Consider the following 19,850-nt stretch of genomic DNA (forward strand, 5'->3'; position numbering starts at 1 on the left):
ACTAACCAAACAACCAATGAACTAACCACCATGAAAAACAAAAAAACCCAATTACTAAAGGCTAGCATTGTAGCTTAGTGTTCAGTGGTAAAGCTCATGCATGAAACAACCATGACCTAGTTTCAATGCTGAGCACACATGCACACATACACACATGCACACACAGGAACACAAATTATTAGATGATAGGATATAATGAGATCTTGCTAAGTACACAGACATATTAATTTGAAGATATTTTGGCAAAAAAAATCTTTGAAAAAAGAACTAGTTATTTGGAAAGCAAGTTAAGTGCCATAGATAAGAGAGCCCTATAAAAATGTAAAAACCTATGATTACTGCTGCTATCTATGTGAGTGAGTGTGGTGCGTACTGGGCACTGACCAGCTCTTCTCCTCCCTATGGAGTCTGAGGACTGAACTCAGGACACTGGGCTTCTGTGGCAAACATTTTTATCCTCTGAGCCACTTTTTTCAGCCCCCGAGAACTGATTATTTAAACTCTGGGGCCATAATTCTCTTTTTGTTTGTTTGGGTTTTTGTTGTTGCTGGCATTGTTGTTTTGAGACAGGGTTTCTCTGTGTTGCCCTGGCTACCCTGGGACTTGCTCTGCAGACCAGGCAAGCCAGGACTCTTACTAAGGCTTGTGTTCTTCATTAGGATCTAATCTTGTCTCTCACAATTACAAGGACAGGATGCAGATGACCTCACTTTCCTTCCAGTGTCTGGAGCTCTACAGTGACACCCGCTAGGACATGTCATTTAATGAAATCCAGATATATACCAAACATGAATACTGCTATGCAACCAACATCACTGATTATTTAAAAAATAATGACTGTCACTTCTAGAGAGTTAAAAGTAAAAACCCTAAATTTCTTTACTAATTCACACCCACTTTTTATTATTATTATTATTATTTATTTATTTATTTTTAAAGACAGTCTACCTTTGTAGTTCTGGCTGGCCTAGAATTCACTAGGTAGAGTAAACTGGCCTTGAATTTGTGGCAGTCTCCTGTCTCTACCTGCTGATGTTATAGGCATGCACCACCATGTCCAGCTTCTCACCCATTTTTTTTAAAAAAAAATATTTTTTCTAAAAAATGAAACACAGATACGTATGAGCCATAAAATGTACTTAAAACCAAAACCATAAAATCAGTTTCTAATATTGACACCATGGACGGCAGGTTTTACACCATCGTGCCTGATGCATGATCTGCACTCTGACTTTCCAAATGGAAAAAGCACTGGAAACAGTGTGATTTTTCTTCTTAATCTGATACTGAACCTATTTATTAGTAAAAGTCATCAAGAAAATATACCCACAGTACTATACTAATCTGAGAAAAAGGAGCAGCCTTCAAGTTTCCTATAATTGTTTTCAAGATATAACATTAAAAGTCATAACACAGGCAGAGGCAGGTGGATCCTCTTGAGTTCGAGGCCAGCTTGGTCTACCGAGCTAGTTCCAGGACAGACTCCATAGCTACTGGGAAACTCTGTCTTAGAAAACCAAAAGAGAGAGAGAGAGAGAGAGAGAGAGAGAGAGAGAATATAAAAAAGTCAATTTCACAAATTGACAGAAAATACAAATATGAAAATTACCCTAGGATTTTACAGACACGTTGATGACATTTGTGTTATTTCTATACATGAAAATGTAATTAGTAGTAATTTTTTTTGTCATTTTGGTTTTTTGAGGCAATGTCTCACATGGTAGCCCAGGCTGACCTTTAACTCATGGGAATTCTCCTGCCTCAGCCTCATGAATGCTATAATTAAAGGCGTGAGTTACAATGTCCAGATCATATCCCAAATAAACTTATGATTATTGCTTTGAAATATCTGTGAAATTGACAGGTTTTGATTTCTAAACACAAACCACACAGAAACTAAACTTACTGAGGACGAATTGTAAATTTTTCCATCAGGAATGTAAACTGGGTAAAAGGGTTAGAAGGAAATGAGAACGGGGTTTATAACTTCAGAACCAAAGCATGTTTCAGCGAATAAGCTGGCCGGGAGTGACCTGCTGGTCCACTGGCAGCTTTTTACTTCACCTTAGATTCTTGCAAGCTCCTCCTTTGATTTTTGTAACTTTTTAGGCCCTGATAAAAATTTTTTTTTTCTTTTCGAGACAGGGTTCCTCTGTAGCTTTGGAGCCTGTCCTGGAACTAGCTCTTGTAGACCAGGCTGGCCTCGAACTCACAGAGATCTGCCTGCCTCTGCCTCCCGAGTGCTGGGATAAAGGCGTGCGCCACCACTGCCCGGCCCCTGAGAAAATTTAAAAGAGTATTTGGCTAAAGCTCTACAAAGAAGTGTCCTTTTTTATGTAGAACATTTTTTAGAACTTATGTGGAACTTCTGGCTAAGCCTGTGAGTACTGATTAAACTGGCTCAGTACCGCAAGAAGCTCCGCTCTGAACTGCGGCCCTGCAGAGGCTCTAAGGTTTGACATTAAACATCCCATTCCTCCTATTTTTTGGCTCAAATTTGCTACGTAGCCAAGTATGACTTTGTGCTCCTCATCCTCATATCTCCACTTTCCGAGTGCTGCGATGAAGGGTCTGTAGTACAAATGGCCCAGACCAAGGAAAGTTTTAAAGAAGTTTAGAATAAAACATTCAACATAACTAATCACAGCTAGTAACTCGAAGGCTTTAAACTGGGTGAAGCAGAGGGAAACGAAAACCAGTAAATCAAAAGACAAAAACTGGGCCTCAGTTCAGGCTGAGAAAACAGGACCAAGGCATCACTTACATTTTGGGCACCACTACCTTTTCCTATTGACTCTAATAAGAATAACGCAAATGGCCCAGCAGTTAAATGCACTGGCTAATTCTTTCAGAGGACCTGGGTTCAGTTCCCAGTACTCACATGGCCGCTCATAACTATCTATAACTCTAGTCTTTGGAGGTCCAAAGCTCTCTTCTGGGCTCTGTGGGCACTAGGTTCCCATGTGGTACATAGACATACATGCAGGCAAAAACAATTACATACATAAAATAAAAAAATTTAAAGTAACATTTATATCATGATCATTAACACCAAAGAATCCTGACATTAAACCAGGCTCTACTTGAAACTCTCCTAGGACAGAATGAAGTCAGGATTCCTCTAAGGTTCACATTTGAACACCTAGTACCTAACACAAGTATGGAGAAAGAAATAGCTTTCATATCTTCAAGCTATTTGGATGAAACACAAGAAAATATTGCTAGAAGCTAAGATCTATTCTAAGAGGTGGCCCTTCCTGTGGAGAGATGCTGGTGCCGTGGAATATCCACTGCACCTCCCTTACACTTAGAGACTACCCCACCCCAAGCAAAAGTGGAGAAGTCAGCTTTGAGCGCTGAGTACAGAAAGGCAGAATGTGATTGCATTCTCAGGAGGAAACCCTCATTAGAGCCGACACACTTCACAATGTGCAGAATTAAGGTTAGGATACAATCTAAGGATTACTCAAACTACATGCCATGTTTAACCACACATACTAACTTCTCTCTCTCTCTCTCTCTCTCTCTCTCTCTCTCTCTCTCTCTCACACACACACACACACACACACACACATACACACACACACACACACACACACACACACACAAACACATACACCTCTTCGTTTTTAAAATCACAAGTCAATTCTTGAAAATTCTGAACAATGGTGATTTGAATCAAGTACAGCACAGCACAGTAACTGACTTCTCCTTCTTCTTGGGTACATAAGCTGACTTGGATACGTAATACTGACTGACTGACTGACTGACTCATTCATTCATTTATTCAATTAATTGATCAATTTAGCAGTGTTGAGGATGGAAACCAGGAGCCTGCCCATGCATGCTAAATAGTCACTCTACACTGAACTACATCTCAGCCCTAAAGCTTTGGAAGGCCACTTGGTATCCACTAGGTGCCATATTGCACTCCCTGTGCCAAGAAGGTATGCTGTGGGATAATGCTCTTGTACACTGTAATGATTTGTCACTAGTATTGGTTTAATAAAACACTGACTGACCAGTAGCCAGTCAGGAAGTATAGGTAGGGAACCAGACTAGGAGAATTCTGTGAAGAGGAAAGGCAGAGAGTCAGTCAGAAGCCAGATGTAGGGGAAACAAGATGAGAATGCCTTACTGAGAAAAGGTACCAAGCCACATGGCTAAACACAGATAAGAATTATGGGTTAATTTAAGTTGTAAGAACTAGTTAGTAATAAGCATGAGCAATAGGCCAAACAGTTTATAACTAATATAAGCCTCTGTGTGTTTATTTGGGACTGAATGGCTGTGGGACCAAGTGGGACAGAAACTCTGTCTACAAAGGTTGATTTGGTAAAATACTAATTAGGTCAAGTCTTGCTCATCTCTAGTTTGTCATTTTGTAAAAATACAATTACAATACTTCCTTTTTTTTTTTTTTTTTTTTTTTTTTTTTGGTTTTTCGAGACAGGGTTTCTCTGTGGTTTTGAAGCCTGTCCTGGAACTAGCTCTTGTAGACCAGGCTGGTCTCGAACTCACAGAGATCCACCTGCCTCTGCCTTTTTCTAATGATCTTTAGTTCCTGAAGAGTATTAAGTAAACAGGATTGTATCAATAATGAGGAAAAATCTGAAGAAGGTGTATTTCTCTTTCTTTCTTTCTTTCTTTCTTACTTCCTTTTTTCAAGACAGAGTTTCTCTGTGTAACAGTCTTAGCTGTCCTGGCACTAGCTCTTGTAGGCCAGGCTGGCCTTAAACTCACAGAGATCCACCTGCCTCTGCCTCTCGAGTGCTGGGATTAAAGTGTGCGCCAGCACCTCAGGCTTAAGGTATATTTCTTTATTAGCCTGCTGTACCACACTTAGGCTCTCTTTGGGAAAATCAGATGGGAAAATCAGATAAATCAGATCAATCTCTCACTTCAAAGTAAGCTGTGGCTGGTGGTTCTCCAGCTGGAGCGCCACACCCCACCTCTGTGAATGTGAAATGCTGATTCCTGTCTTATGATACTCTCTGCTGTGTCACAGATGTTTGCTGCTGTGTTCCATGCTGGTTTTGAACTTGCTATGCACCAAGGACGAACATGAGTTCCTGCTCTGGAGGGGCCATGCTGAAGTTTACAGGCTCTACTCGCCTGGCTCATCAAAGCAGCCTTTTTTTTTTAATTAATAAGAATTAGGTTTACTGATGTATTTTTTGTGTGCTCGCACCCATACATACACAAGGGCGCATAAGTCCAAACATGCTACAACATGCATATGTGTCAAGTTCACCGATGACTAGCAGAGCTGTTCTCTCCTTTCACCATGTGGATTCTGGGACAGAACTCAGGTTGTCGGGGTTGGCAGCAAGTGTCCTTATCCAGAGTCATCTCCCCAGCCCCAGAACTGTTTTGAATAATGTTATTCTACAATGCTTTTCTCTCTAGATGATGGATGAGAAGCCAAGAAAACAATGCCAAGTACCATACCAGGAACTGATTTAAAAGTCCTGATTAAGACTGGTGGCTACTTTCTGCACAGTCCACAAGGGCACTGTCAGCATCCCTGGGGCATGTTACACATGTGATAGAGCAATCACAGCTATCTTTGACACAGGATCTAAGTTGCCTGGCAGATGCCAGTGAAAGGCAACGTACTGTTTTCAGAGAAAATTGTATTGCTATGACATTTACCTTAAATTTTAAAAGTACTACCCGGAAACCTGAGCCACACTGCTTTCCTGTCACTTCAAGGCCCCCCATAAGATGGTGCTCTTACTTATGATAAGACTAGCTAAGCATTGCAACAACCACTAAGGGCTTCTGAATTAAAGCCCTGCAGTCTGAGCATGTATCACAACAATTATTACTATGCCATAAAATAATATGCCAGTTATCTTTTAAACTGGGCATGTTGGTACACATCGTTAATCCCAGCACTTAAAGAGCAGACACAAGCGAATCTCAATAAATTCTCAGCCAGTAGGGCCTACCAAGTGACTGGTAGGCTCTCACTAGGTAGCCCAGGCTGGCCTGGAACTAGCTATGTTTCCCAGATTTGTCCCAGATTTGTGATCCCTCTGTCTACACTCCACAAGTGCTACAATTCTGTAATTCTGTGTGTGCTAGAACATCTGGCTTGCTATTCTTTAAAAAATCTTTTTTTTTCTTTTAAAACACATATGCAATAAAATAAATGAATGATTATGGATCCCACTAAAACAAAAACACCAAAACTTTTTTTTTTTTTTTTTTGTTTTTCGAGACAGGGTTTCTCTGTGGCTTTGGAGCCTGTCCTGGAACTAGCTCTTGTAGACCAGGCTGGTCTCGAACTCACAGAGATCCGCCTGCCTCTGCCTCCCGAGTGCTGGGATTAAAGGCGTGCGCCACCATCGCCCAGCCACACCAAAACTTCTTAAAGGGTTAGAGGATGTAGCTCAGTGGTAAAGCACTTGTCTAGCACGCACAAGGCACAGGGTTTCCCATAATACAGCCAAAGGAAAAGAGGAAATGGAATCCAAACTCACCTAGAGGCTTGCTCTCTGCCGTTTGTTCAAGTTCCCTGAACGCGCTGTATTTGTCACCAGACTCTACAACAGAGACAGAAACTCATTACAGCGAGGAACCCAGAGATCACACACCGGGCTGAGCAAACATATTTAACACGTGCAACAGCACCTGATACATTCAATAAAAAACCTGCCACTTAAAGATTTATACAACTTAATTAAAAGTTACAGTCACAGATTTATCAACTGATAAACTGCTTTTACCTCCAAATGAAGCCGGGCTTTCAGAGGGCTTGTCAGTAGAAATTCCTTTAAACACCGAGTATTTATCTGTGGAGGCTTTAGTTCCAGGAAGTGGTATCAGCAGAGAAGGAGCACTATGAGGAAGGAGAGATGTATGTTATCCAGCAGACCACCACGCGGGGCTAAGTCACAGCTGGAGGTCAACAGTTCTCTGCCAATTCTTTTCTCTTCTCTCTCTCTCTCTCTCTCTCTCTCTTTCTTTTCTTTTTCTTTTTCTTTTCTTTTTTTTTTTTTGTTTGTTTTTTTGAGACAGGGTTTCTCTGGGTACAGCCCTGGCTATCTTGAAACTCACTCTGTAGACCAGGTTGACTTCAAACTAGGCAATTTACCTGCTTCTGCCTTCCAAGTCTGGGATTAAAGACCTGTACCACCACTGACTTCCTTTCTTTTAAAAAAAAAAATGTTTTAAAATTACTCATGTGTATCAGGCATAGTGGCACATGCCTTGAATTCCAGCATTCAGAAGGCAGAGGCAGGAGGATCTCTGTGTGTTCAAGGCCAGTTTGATCTACATAGTGAATTCCAGGACATCCAGAGCTACATAGTGAGACCCTGTGTAAAAAACAAACAAATAAAATGAGTTATGTCTGTGTGTATGCTATGTGTGTTTAGGTAACAACAGCCCCAGGAGCTGTTGTTACAAGCAGATGTGGGCTGCCTGACATGGGTGCTGGGAATGGGACTTATCCTGGTGTTAGTTGTATTCATTCTGTGGGACAGGAAGACTGCCTGTGGAAAAGACCACAGACAGGGGGCTGGAGAGATGGCTCAGCAGTTAAGAGCATCGCCTGCTCTTCCAAAGGTCCTGAGTTCAATTCCCAGCAACCACATGGTGGCTCACAACCACCTGTAATGAGATCTGGTGCCCTCTTCTGGCCTTCAAGCATACACACAGACAGAAGATTGTATACATAATAAATAAATATTTAAAAAAAAAAAAAAAGACCACAGACAGAAACACAGAGAAAGCTAAGGAACCAACAACCCCAAAATGCAGGCTGACATCTGTGGGGATGGGTGGGGACTCAGGGCTAGGCATTTTATGAGACATCCCCCACACTCCCCAGCCCTTCTGCTTTCTTAGCCTTTCACCCAGATGTTTGTCCCCGGCAGGCCTTTTCTTCCCTGCTGCCTTTGCCACAAGGAAGGAAGTGTTCCCAACTCCCCTTCACTATGGAAGAGCAGCAAGTGCTTTTAATGGTTACCACTGAGTCATCTCTCCAGTCATTCCAACCATTAAAAAACAAACAAAAAAACCCCAAAACAGCTGGTGATAAAGGTTCCATGTCAGAATCCACACAGTGGAAAGAGAGAAGTGACCCCCAAAAGTAGTCCTTTGACCTCCACATGCACACTGTGACCCCAAAAGTAGTCCTTTGACCTCCACATGCACTCTGTGACCCCAAAAGTAGTCCTTTGACCTCCACATGCACTCTGTGGCACACAAACACCCACCTGCCACCTCACAAAAACTAAAGAATGTAATTTTTCTTTTTCAAAGGAGAGAGACTGTCTCATGTATCCTTCATGTAGTTGAGGAAGACACTGAATTCCTGACCCTCCTGCCTCTACCTCCTGAATGCTGGGACTATAGTAGTGTGATGGAGGACTGAGCCCAGGGCTTGTGTATGTAGGCTGCCAACTGGGCCCTACAGTTCCAAAGGTTAGAAACTATATATAAACTCCACAAACAACTAAAAACAATGCCCTTTTCTTGAAAATAAACATTAACACTCAAGTAATATTTTTTTTGACTGAGGAGGGTGACATCCACACCAATGATCTAATCACCTGTTTAAACCATAAAAGCACTGAAAACAAATTAAAGAATGAGAACCTCCTACCATTTCAATTTACAGTTCACAATAATTTAACAGTGAATTTCACTGTTTTTATACTTAAAGATAAATTACAACCTAAGACTTCTCTAAAATGGGTTCAGGTTGTAAAAGTCTATGTGTAAAATGTTCAAGCCGAGGTGTAAATTCTGCTTTGATCATTGTGTGGGAGTGCAGACATCTGATAAGCAACCACAGAGGAAAGAGAATGCATATTTTTACCAGGATCACAACCGTGGTCCCAGACAGCTATCTTTGTAACAAAACAACAATCACTTCAAAATTAGATTAAGATAGTTTTATCTGTGGACATACTTTTTTTCATGGAAAAATAGTGTAATGAATAGCATCTACATGGGCAATTCTTAGAAAGCTTAACCGCTCTACAGAGCATTGCTTTTCTTCTCCTATCAGACCCGAGCAGCTCCCTGGAAGAACAACCTTTCCATATGAATGACTGCATTTCGCCACCAGCGAGTGTCATTCAACACCGAGGCACAAGACACAGAAATGGATTTCTACTGAGGTCTCTGCCCTGGAGCAAAAGTCTTTTCACAGGCATTTAAATCTTCTTATCAGTGGCCCACAACCAAGGCGAAAACCAGGCTGTCCTGCATGCATGGCAATGGGGTCCACCGTGTCTCAAGACTTACAGGCATTGAATATTAAAATTTCACTTCACTGCCACACAGCTGCTGCTATCTGATTTTAACAAATGTAATGGCTTATCATCTATACATGTAGGTGGATGCTTTCACAGTTTCATAAATAATTAAACTGTAGCTCAATGACCAGAATGTTACACAGGAATACAGGTAATTGCCCCGTATTTAAGGACAAAAAGCCCAGGAAGCTGGATGGCTTGCCTGCTTTTTGTAACCCTCCAATTTTAGTTATGGTCTTTTAAAGCTCAGTGGCAATATCTTTCTACTAAATGTGACATTTAATTGAAAGTAATTAATTTTAAAATTATATTCACAGGATTGGACAAAAAGAGACCCTGCAGGGTAATGAAATAGCACTGATGAAAATCAACAGAATTCAGTTCCATTCGAGAAAGCTGACACACACTAATTATATGTGCACCACAAATCAGTGTTTCATTTCGGTCCCTTCTCTGGAGCTATTACTTTTTAAAAGAAGGCTATAATCACCATCAGAGTGTTTATGCAAGTAATATATAGCAGTTATTATCAGTTTTATACATGAAAACAGTCATTTCTGCTTCTTAAGGGAAATACTCAAGTGAGAGGGCCACATTGTTTTAAAATATAAGAATCTGCATCCCACTGGAAGGCAAGACTGAGAACCTGGTCATCAGAGAGCATGTTTTGTCTCCCCTGCCCAGAGACTCTACTTCCATATGGCTATGACAGATGTTAGAAATAAGAGACCACCATTCCAACCCAAGTGTCTGGGCAAAGGAGACTTTACTCTTGATCACGAGGGTTTGGAGAGCACACACGGGCTGGAAGTGCATTTGGTTTTTATTCTAACTTGGGTAGTGACTGTATCTTTTCCTCAATCATTGGGGTCTGAACTCACAGTAATCTGTAAAGAACTGGTGCTAGTGAGGAAATGAAGGAAGGAAAGAAGGGTCACTGCTCCAGGAATTCTATGCAGTGAATTTGAGATGTCTTGTCTGAGTCCTTCAGATAGGAATGCCCAGATTGTAATGTGTAAATTTTGTTTGAAGGGAGAGATCTGGGTAGACAGACAGGCAATGTAATGCTTGTCTAGGAGATGTGTGATGTACATGCTGGCATTACAGTACTAGACACTACATGTTGCTTACATATATTTGGCACACATATTAACATATGTTTCTGTTGTTTTTGGAGACAGGGTCTCATGCTGTAGCCCAGACTGGCTTCTTATTCATGGTACATCTCCTCCTTAGCATCCTAAGTGTTGGGATTGAAGTGTGAGACCCATGTCCAACTGTGTATGATGAATTCTTTTTTGTTTTTTTGAGGCAGGGTTTCTCTGTGTAGACCAGGCTGTCCTGAAACTCACAGAGATCTGCCTGCCTCTGTCTCTTAAGTGCTGGGATTAAAGGCGTGCGCCACCTCTGCTCAGTTTGTACGAGATATTCTTATACTCAGAAGGATAATTTCTGTTCCTGATCTGAAAATCCTCTGTCCTGCCTATCTTTAGTTCTAGGGTTTGCAGGGAGTTACAATGGAAGCGATGGCACTGACTATATAAACAGGAACACAAGAGAAGCACAGATGTGTTGTCTCACAGAAACCATCCTTCTGTGTGCTCTGCCTGCTTTCCCATCTCAACAGAGAGAGAGCATGGGAGGAAAGGACAAATACTGACTGAACCAATGGCCATCTCTAGAGCAATGGTTCTCAACTTGTGGGTCGCAACCCCTTTGGGGGAGCTAGCAATCCTTTCACAGGGGTTACCTAAGATCACTAGAAAACAGATACTTACAATTCATAACAGTAGCAAAATTACAGTTATGAAGTATCAACAAACACAATTCTATGGTTGGCGTCCCCACAACATAAGGAACTATATTAAAGGGCTATAGCATTGGGAAGATTGAGAACCACTGCACTAGAGTAAAATCTAAGTGAAATGTTTGTGTATCTGTATGCAAACAAACAAGTCTGGAGGTCAAAAGCCACTGATGAAAAAAATTATACATGAATAATTAAAATCCACAGTCCTGAATTATGAATTTTGTGTAAAATCAGGAGTACATCATACTTGTAAAAAAAGTACAAAATTACATGTTCCTGCTTCAACCTTTTTTTCAATAGCTGAAGACTAGATCTAATAAAAGGACCCAAAGCCATTGTGGCACAGGCAGTCAGCTGACACAAGTCAGGTTTGCTGTGATTTTTTCCTTGCTTGCTTCCTTCCTTTCTTCTTTCTTTCTCACTCCCTTTCTCCTTCTTTCCCTCCCTTCCTTTTTCCCTCTCTTGCCTCCCCTGCCTCTTTCTTTCCTCCTTTTAAGACATGGTATCTCTATGTAACCCTGGCTGTTCTGAAACTCACTAGGTAGACCAGGTTGGCCTTGAACTCACAAAGATCCACCTGCCTCTGCCTCCCTTAAAGTGGTGCATCACAACACCCAGCCCCCAAATCAGGCTTAAAAACAAATATGACAAGCATATATACACTGGAAGGAAGGGGAGGAGCCAAAGTGTTGTGGAATATTCCTTTACACTGTGTGAAGATATGTCACTGTGACTGGTTTAATAAAGAGCAGAACAGACAGATTCTAGGCAGATTTCCAGGCACAGAGGAAGCTGGGAAGAAGGGTAGAGTTGTGAGGAGATGCCAAGCCCCATGCCAAGCAACATTGGCATTACAAAACAAAGATAATGTTTATAATGTAAAAGAAAGTAGATTAAAAGATTTGGGTTAATTTAAGTTCTAAGAAGTAGTTAAAAACAAGCCTAAGCTATTGGCCGAGTTTTCATAATTAATAAGGAGTCTCCATGTCATGATTTGTGAGCTGGCTGGGGGCATAGAGAAAGACTTGTTACATCAAAGTTCAAGTGGACACAGAGAGCTGCAGCAGAGACTTAACAGTATGAAGGCAGAGGATGGCCCAGGGTCATGAGAGAAACAGTACGTTAACTGCTCTTTGGACAGGGCATTTGTTTTCAGGCTTCTTATGCCATGGATGCCCTTTCCCTAATGATAAAATGCAATGTTAAATATATTCAACTCATTTCTACCTGTTTCCGAGCTGGGAATTACTTGTTTTTGAGGATGCAGGCACCTCTTGGAAGTCAGTGAAAGAATCATCAAGGGATCCTGATTTGGAAGCATCTTGAAAATCTTGGAAGTCATCTTCTTCTGTCTTTCCCACCTAGGTTTAGAAAGTGTCTTAGAGTTAGAGTGACTAGTGCAGAGATGAAACACCATGACCAAAGCAACTTAGGGAGGAATGAATTTATCTGGCTTGTACTTTCACATATCACTGTTCATCACTGAGGAAGTCAGGATAGGAACTCAAGCAGGTCAGGAACCTGGAGGTAGGAGCTGATGCAGAGACCATGGAGGAGTGCTGCTTACTGGCTTATTCATCACGGCCTGCTTAGACTGCTTTCTTATAGAACCCAGGACCACCAGCCCAGGGATGCCACCACCCACAATGGGCTGGGTCCTCCCACATCAGTGTCCTTTAACCAGGTCTTATGGAGGCGTTTTCTCAATTGAGGTTCCCTCTTTCAGATAACTCTAGCTTGTGTCAGGTTGATGTAAACCTAGACAGCACAATTGACTCCTTGCTACCTTGACACACAAACACATCACTGCCAAGCCACAGCCTTTTCTTTCTTGTTTTGCCTCAAGATCACACATTACCACCAACCTTACAATATAAACAATCCAAAATTTAAAAGTCCCAGAGTCTTTAAAAATTCAGTCTCTTTAAAACAGCCAAGTCTTTTTTAAAAAAAATCCAAAGCCTGTCTACTGTGTGATGTGGGATTCCTCTCTGTATGCTGTGAATACATTGGTTAATAAAGAAGCTGTTTTCAGCCTGTAATAGGGTAGAGCAGAGCTGGGGGGGAGGGCGGTAAGAAAGTAAACTGAATGCTGGGAGAAGGAAGGCGGAGTTTAGGGGAAGCCATGGAGTTGCCGCCAGAGACAGATATGCCTAAACTTTGCCGGTAAGCCACTGCCACGTGGCAATACACAGGTTAATGGAGATGGGTTAAATTAATATGCAAGAGTTAGCCAATAAGAAGCTAGAGCTAATAGGTCAAACAGTGATTTAATTAATACAGTTTCTGTTTGGTTATTTTGGGAGTCTGTGCATCCAGAAAACGAATAAGCGGCCTCCTTGCTACAACTGTGGACTCCTGTAAAATCAAATATAAATGAAATACTTTCTCACTTAAAGAGAGAAGAACTAGGGCATAGTTACAATCTGAACCAAGCAAAGCCAAACTTCAACAGTGTAAATAACTCAATGTCCAATTATCTGGGATTTAAGGGGCTCCACCCTCCACCCCCTGCAGCACACACAGCTTGTCTTCTAGGCTGGCTCCACTCCACTGCCACTGTCATCCCATAGCACTGGCATCCCCAAAACTGCTGAGGCACTTTGTTGCAACTGGGCTGCACTTTGACCAGTCAGCCTCTCCAGGGCTCTCTTTTCAGGGACTCCAGCCCTATCACATAGTGCCAAGCCTCAGCTGTTCTCCATGACCCCCTTACACCTTCAAAACCAGATCAGCTGCAAGCACAAGGTACAACCTTGGCCATGTCTGTATCCCAGCTTCTGTGTGCTGACTCCCTGGAAACACTTCCCAGAGAACTTCACCTCAATGATGCTTCTTCAATCACAGCTGATTCTTTAGCTCCAGCTGAAGACTCTTCACAACAAAAGGCCCAGCAGAGTCTTCACTTTCCTCTGAAACCTACAAGCCAGGCCTCCATCATCTACACTGCTCTCAACACTCCCATCTCCCGAGCTCCTACACAAGAGCTCACTGAGCTCTCAACCCTCAATTGCTTTTCTAGCCCAAAGTCCCAAAGACCTTCCACAGTCCTCCCCAAAACATGGTCAGATCTGTCACAGCAATACTCTCCTACCCTGGTACCAGCTTGTCTACTGCTGTAATGAAACACCGTGACCAAAATAACCTGGAGAGGAGAGGATTTATTCGGCTTACACTTCCACATCACTGTTCATCATTGAAGGGAGTCAGGACAAGAACTCAAACAGGGCCAGGCAGTGATGGTGCACACTGTTAATCCCAGCACTTGGGAGGCAGAGGCAGGCAGATCTCTGTGAGTTTGAGGCCAGCCTGGCTTACAAAGGGAGTTCCAGGACAGCCAGGACTGTTACACAGAGAAACCCTGTCTTGAAAAAAAAAAAAAAACCCCACTTTCAAAGAGGGCAGGAACCTGAAAGCAAGAGCTGATGCAGAGACAATGGAATGGGTGCTGCTTACTGGTTTGCTCATTATGGTTTGCTCAGTCTGCTGTCTTATAGAACCCAGGATCACCGGGCCAGGGATGGCACCACCCACAATGGGCTGAGCCCTCCCTCATCAACCACTAATTATGAAAATGACCTGTAGCTAGATCTTACAGAAGCATTTTCCCAATTAGGACATTTCAGATTAATCTAGTTTATGTCACATTGACATAAGACTAGCCAGCACAGAAAGGAACATGAGATTGTCAAAACAAATAACTCTTCTCTAAGCAGCAATCTCAAAGACTATCATTTAATTGCTCAATTTAGTTACAACTGCCTAATTTCATAATGGGGTGCATGTGTGTGCGCACATGCACTGTGCTGGAGGCAAACGCGGGATCTTGTGTGCATGAGGCAAGCGCTCTACCACTGAGATATAGCTCCAGGCAAGAACATAATTGAGATATAACAACGAAAGTGCTTAAGGCAAGAATTTTGTTTCGTATTTTAAGGTCTTCTCTAGCACAAATGTAAAGAGACTGGCCTAAATAGCTAATCTCTAAATATTTTTAAAGTACTTGGATTACATTTGTCGGGTTGCCGACAGAAATGTTTGTGAACAGACACACATGAGTCCCTCATGACAGTCATATACATGCATAAAGCAAACACTGGCTCCTAGGCTAACACCAGAGCAGCAGCAGACTGTTTATGGCCCATTTGCCTTATGGAATAAGCTCACACTACACTGTTCGGTACTTTAAAAATGTAATTACACAACAGGCTCATCCTTCTATGCCATAAATGCACATCTATTTTGTTAATTTTAATGATTGTCATCGACTGTATGGAGAAACGGAAATCCACTGAGCATTTTCTTCATGATGAGCAGTACATTCTATTCTAACAAGCAGTGTTACTGCTGACATTCTGTCCATCTCTGCTAACATCAGTTACCATCTCTGAAGACATGGGCATGTTTTCAAACAATTGTGCCAACAGACCTACCTGCAGGGTGTAGGGTTAGACACTCTTTCCTCCATGTTCACTGACCATTGACATTAAATATTTTCACATTAAAAACAAGCTGGAGTCATCAGAGAGGAAGGAGCCTCAGTTGAGGAAATGCCTCCATGAGATCCAGCCATAAGGCATTTTCTCAATTAGTAATCAATGGGGGAGAGCCCAATCCATGATGGGTGATGCCCTCCCTGGGTTGTCGGTCCTGGGTTCTATAAGAAAATAGGCTGAGCAAGCCAGTAAGCAGCACCCCTCCATGGCTTCTGCATCAGTTCCTGCCTCCAGGGTCATGCCCTATTTGAGTTCCTGTCCTGGCTTCTTTCAATAAGGAACAGCAATATGGAAATGTAAGCCATATAAACCCCTTTTTTCCCCCAACTTGCTTTTGGTCATGGTGTTTCATCGTAGCAATAGAAACCCTAACTAAGACACCATGCAGTTCTGGCTGGCCTGGAACTCTCTATGTAAACTAGGATGACCTCAGACACATAGATAGATCTACTGCCTCTGCCTCCTGAGAGCTGAAATCAAAGGCATACAACTACCACATCTGGCCTTAAATCTCCCTCTTTCTCTCTGTATGTGTGTGTACACTCACACACATGCATGTGCATGAATGTACAGAAGGTCAGAGGTTGGTATCACATCTTTCGTAACTGCTTTCCATTGTAGCAAATATCTTAATTCTCAACAAATAAATATTTTGTGTATTTAAAAATAATTTAAAACAAACAAAAATAAACAAATTTTGTACTATCTTAATACTTAAAAATGATTTTATTTCTTGCAGAGCCGGGGTCAAATTTAGATTCCTGAGCATCCTAGGTGAGAGGTCATTGATGAACCACACCTCTGTTGCACACTGCTTAATTTTCACATCACGTGCCCACTCTAGCCCAGCAACTGAGCCTCTGGAAGGAAAGCTGCCTACAGGTACTTCTAGGAATGATCTGGCAGACACATAGCTTCTCCACTTACCTGGTTTGAGGGGTAGGCTGGCATGAAGCCACTGGAAGCTGGTGCTGCAGCTCCACCCACTGGTCCAACAAGGTTAATGCCCATGATGGGCTGTCCAAGGCTGAGGGGCATGGAGCCTGCAGGGACAGAGGGCATCGCAGTCGGCTGGCTCACTGGGGCAGGCAGAGCCATAGGAAAGCCGCTTAAGGTAGGAATGGGAGCTGCTGGGAACTGGTTCAAAGCATCAGGGCTCATGGCAGGAACACCCCTCTACAGGGAACAGCAGGAAATGAAAACATTTTAGTTGACTGCAGATCATACTCATGGTCTGTGCACGAGAGACCTACACATGGCTCTCCTGTTGCTTCACTCTGATTCCTCAAGTACACGAACCTGACACCAGGAGAAGAGTGAAAGGGGCAGTGCAGCAGGACCCGCTACTGCCCTAGACTTTCTTCTTGTTGTTGTTTGTTTTGTTTTTCGAGACAGGCTCTCTGTAGCTTCGGGGGCTGTCCTGGAACTCACTTGATAGACCAGGCTGGCCTCGAACTCACTGAGATCCACCTGCCTCTGCCTCCCGAGTGCTGGGATTAAAGGCGTGTGCCACCACTGCCCGGCCTGACTTGTACTTCTAAAAATGCAGTTATACACAGCCATCCTTTCACACAGCAAACATAAATGTGGACCTGTTTATTTCACCCGAACTTTCCTCACTTAAAAATCCGCTGCTAGCTGGTGGTGGTGGTGCACGCCTTTTATCCCAGCACTTGACCCTGTCTTGAAAAACAAAAACAAACACACAAACAAAAAATCCAATGCTAATACTTAGACATGGCCAGCACACATCAACTGTGACATATTCTGTCTGGTAAGTTTGGCCATTATGCTAAAATCAAGTAACTTAAACTAATTCCAAAATAAAACAGAAGTTGTTACCAGGCTAAGTATACTTTAAGAAATTCTAAACAAGGGCAGAAACTGACGTCATCAATTACTTTCAAACAAAAGGATAACTTGCTAAGATGTGCATTATATGGACAGTACATTTTTGAAACATCTTATCACAAATGATCTACATTTTAATGGACAAAGAGATCTCCCTACAAGGTGGTAGTGAAAAGGGGGCTCACGCTCTTTCAACTTGTAGTAACACACTTGTTCTAACGTAGGATGCGAAGTCTACCTGTGTTACTGCTACCATGGCGAGAACAGTATAAAGCTCTTCCTTAGTAAGTTTGCCGGGTGTAGTCCGATTGGCTAAGGCCCATATCTGCCCGAGTGTTTCCCTGGGAAGTCCAGATGACATCAGAATGGGATAAAGTTTAGCAGTATCTATTCCAGTTGGAGTCATTGTCGTCTCTAAAATTTTCTTATAAGCATCTGTTAAGAGAAAGAGCAGATGACAAATACAAACACATTGCAGGAAAATGACTTGTTGCTGCCATTGTAGGTACAAAAGAATGACCTTAAGTTAACTGCTTTAATTTAGCTGGGATCTGGCTCAGTGAGGAAAGGCACCTGCTGCCAAGGCTGATGACCTGAGTTCAATCCTTGGGACCCGTAAGGTGGAAGGAGAGGACTGACCCCCTCAAATTGTCCTCTGACCTCCACAGACTTGACTAGGAAAGGGGATGCATGCTTGTGTATGAAGAATGAGGGAGAAGATAAACTATCAGAAATGGACAGAACTAAAATCTAAGATCTAGTTTCTGTAGATTTGAAGAGAGGAAAGGGGAGAGATTCAAAATGGGTAGATAGAGTCTCCCATGGTTTGAGAGGTCATCAAGCCTTTGATTTGTGGTTGTATGATTACAATAAAAAGAAGACATTACTAATTTCTCCAAGAAATAAATTCTTCTGTAGAGATCTTACATCGAGGTTGATTTACTCAAGGGTAGAACAACTTTTGTCTGTACCAACCTTGAGCACTGATAGCTAGTGGACATTACCTCCAGCTTGCAAGGCGCCGAGCAGCAAACCAAGCAGCTGTGACTTGCTAACCTTGGCACCTGCTGCTGGAAGGACCGTTGTTTCCGCGCCTATTGATCTCTGTACCATCGTCTGCTACCCACCAACGACTACCACACAATCCATCTTATCATTTCCTCAGCTCAGCATTGATACTACACATAAAAAAGAAACCACTTTCCAATGTAGAAAATGATGATACTCAATCTTGCATTTCATATAGTTTTATAGAACAATCAGAAAAAGTATTTAAAATACTCAATCCTTATGAATTGAGAAAGTATTAAACATATTAGTGTGATTTTTTAAAAAAGACATTTTTCAACTTTTATGTGTATGGGTGTTTTGCCTACATGTAGATCTGTGCACTACATGTGTACCTTGTGACCACAAAAGCCATAAGAGGGTGTCTGATGCTCTGGAACTGGAATGTAGTTGTGAATCATTATGTGGGTGCTGGGATTTGAACCCAAGTCTTCTGGAAGAGCAGCTATACTCTTAACCACTAAGTCATCTCTTCAGCCCCAATACTGTGATTCATGATAGGTTATTAATAATCTTTGAAATAAATATCTGATAATATCATTTAAAACACAGTAACTCTAATTGCTTGGCCTTTGTCTCAAGAGCCATCTTGTTACTCTCAATAAAGTAGTCTTTTTAAAAAAATATGCATACACAACAGAGATACATATTATTTTTTTAATATTTATTTATTATGTATACAATATTCTCTATGCATGTATGCCTGAAAGCCAGAAGAGGGCACCAGACCTCATTACAGATGGTTGTGAGCCACCATGTGGTTGCTGGGAATTGAACTCAGGACCTTTGGAAGAGCAGGCAATGCTTTTAACCTCTGAGCCATCTCTCCAGCCCCTAGTCTTTTTTTTTTTTTTTTTTTTTTAAGACAAGGTCTCACTGTGTAGCCCTGGCTGTCCTGGAACTCATAGACAGCTACCTGCCTCTGCCTAAGCGCTGAGAGTAAAGGCATGCATCACCATGCCCTGCCTATAAAACAGTCTTGAACATGAGGTTTTATTTAGTTTTCTATCCTCCTGCAGAAAAAAAAAACTGTAACAATTCCTTCTGCATATTTTATAACCATGACAGTAAATATTTAGAAATACTTCTATAATATTTAAAGTAAAATATCCAGAGGGGAATGCTGGGCAGGGAAGCTTTACTTTACCTGGAACCAGACTCTCATTGTAAATCCAAGGAGGCATCCTGGGCTGGGCAGGATCCTGAGAGGGAAACACACCCACACCTAGAAGGGAAGGATGGTTAATGCACATATGCTCTGGAGAAGAGAAAGGCCACTCCTTTTTACAAAGAGGAGCGCTGGTTGGAGTCACTAGAAAAAAGTCACCAATATAATAAAAGTGCTTGGTT

General features: G+C 42.0%; 1 protein-coding gene across 11 annotated transcripts in view; it reads right to left on the bottom strand.

Moving 5' to 3' along the window:
- Window positions 1-19,850, bottom strand: part of Synrg (synergin gamma) — a 72,790-nt gene that overhangs the window by 29,229 nt on the left and 23,711 nt on the right. For all 11 annotated transcript variants that reach the window (XM_041664284.1, XM_041664282.1, XM_041664280.1 and 8 more), the window contains 6 exons: window positions 19,648-19,725; window positions 17,671-17,867; window positions 16,509-16,757; window positions 12,313-12,446; window positions 6,735-6,847; window positions 6,489-6,551 (listed from right to left, as the gene is read on the bottom strand). In XM_041664284.1, coding sequence (XP_041520218.1) covers window positions 6,489-6,551; window positions 6,735-6,847; window positions 12,313-12,446; window positions 16,509-16,757; window positions 17,671-17,867; window positions 19,648-19,725 — 834 coding nt within the window. The remainder of the gene's footprint in view (window positions 1-6,488; window positions 6,552-6,734; window positions 6,848-12,312; window positions 12,447-16,508; window positions 16,758-17,670; window positions 17,868-19,647; window positions 19,726-19,850) is intronic.

Source organism: Microtus oregoni, unplaced genomic scaffold (assembly GCF_018167655.1).
Source record: "Microtus oregoni isolate MIOR12 unplaced genomic scaffold, Mior012 000015F_ref0000493, whole genome shotgun sequence".
NCBI classification, from domain to species: domain Eukaryota; kingdom Metazoa; phylum Chordata; class Mammalia; order Rodentia; family Cricetidae; genus Microtus; species Microtus oregoni.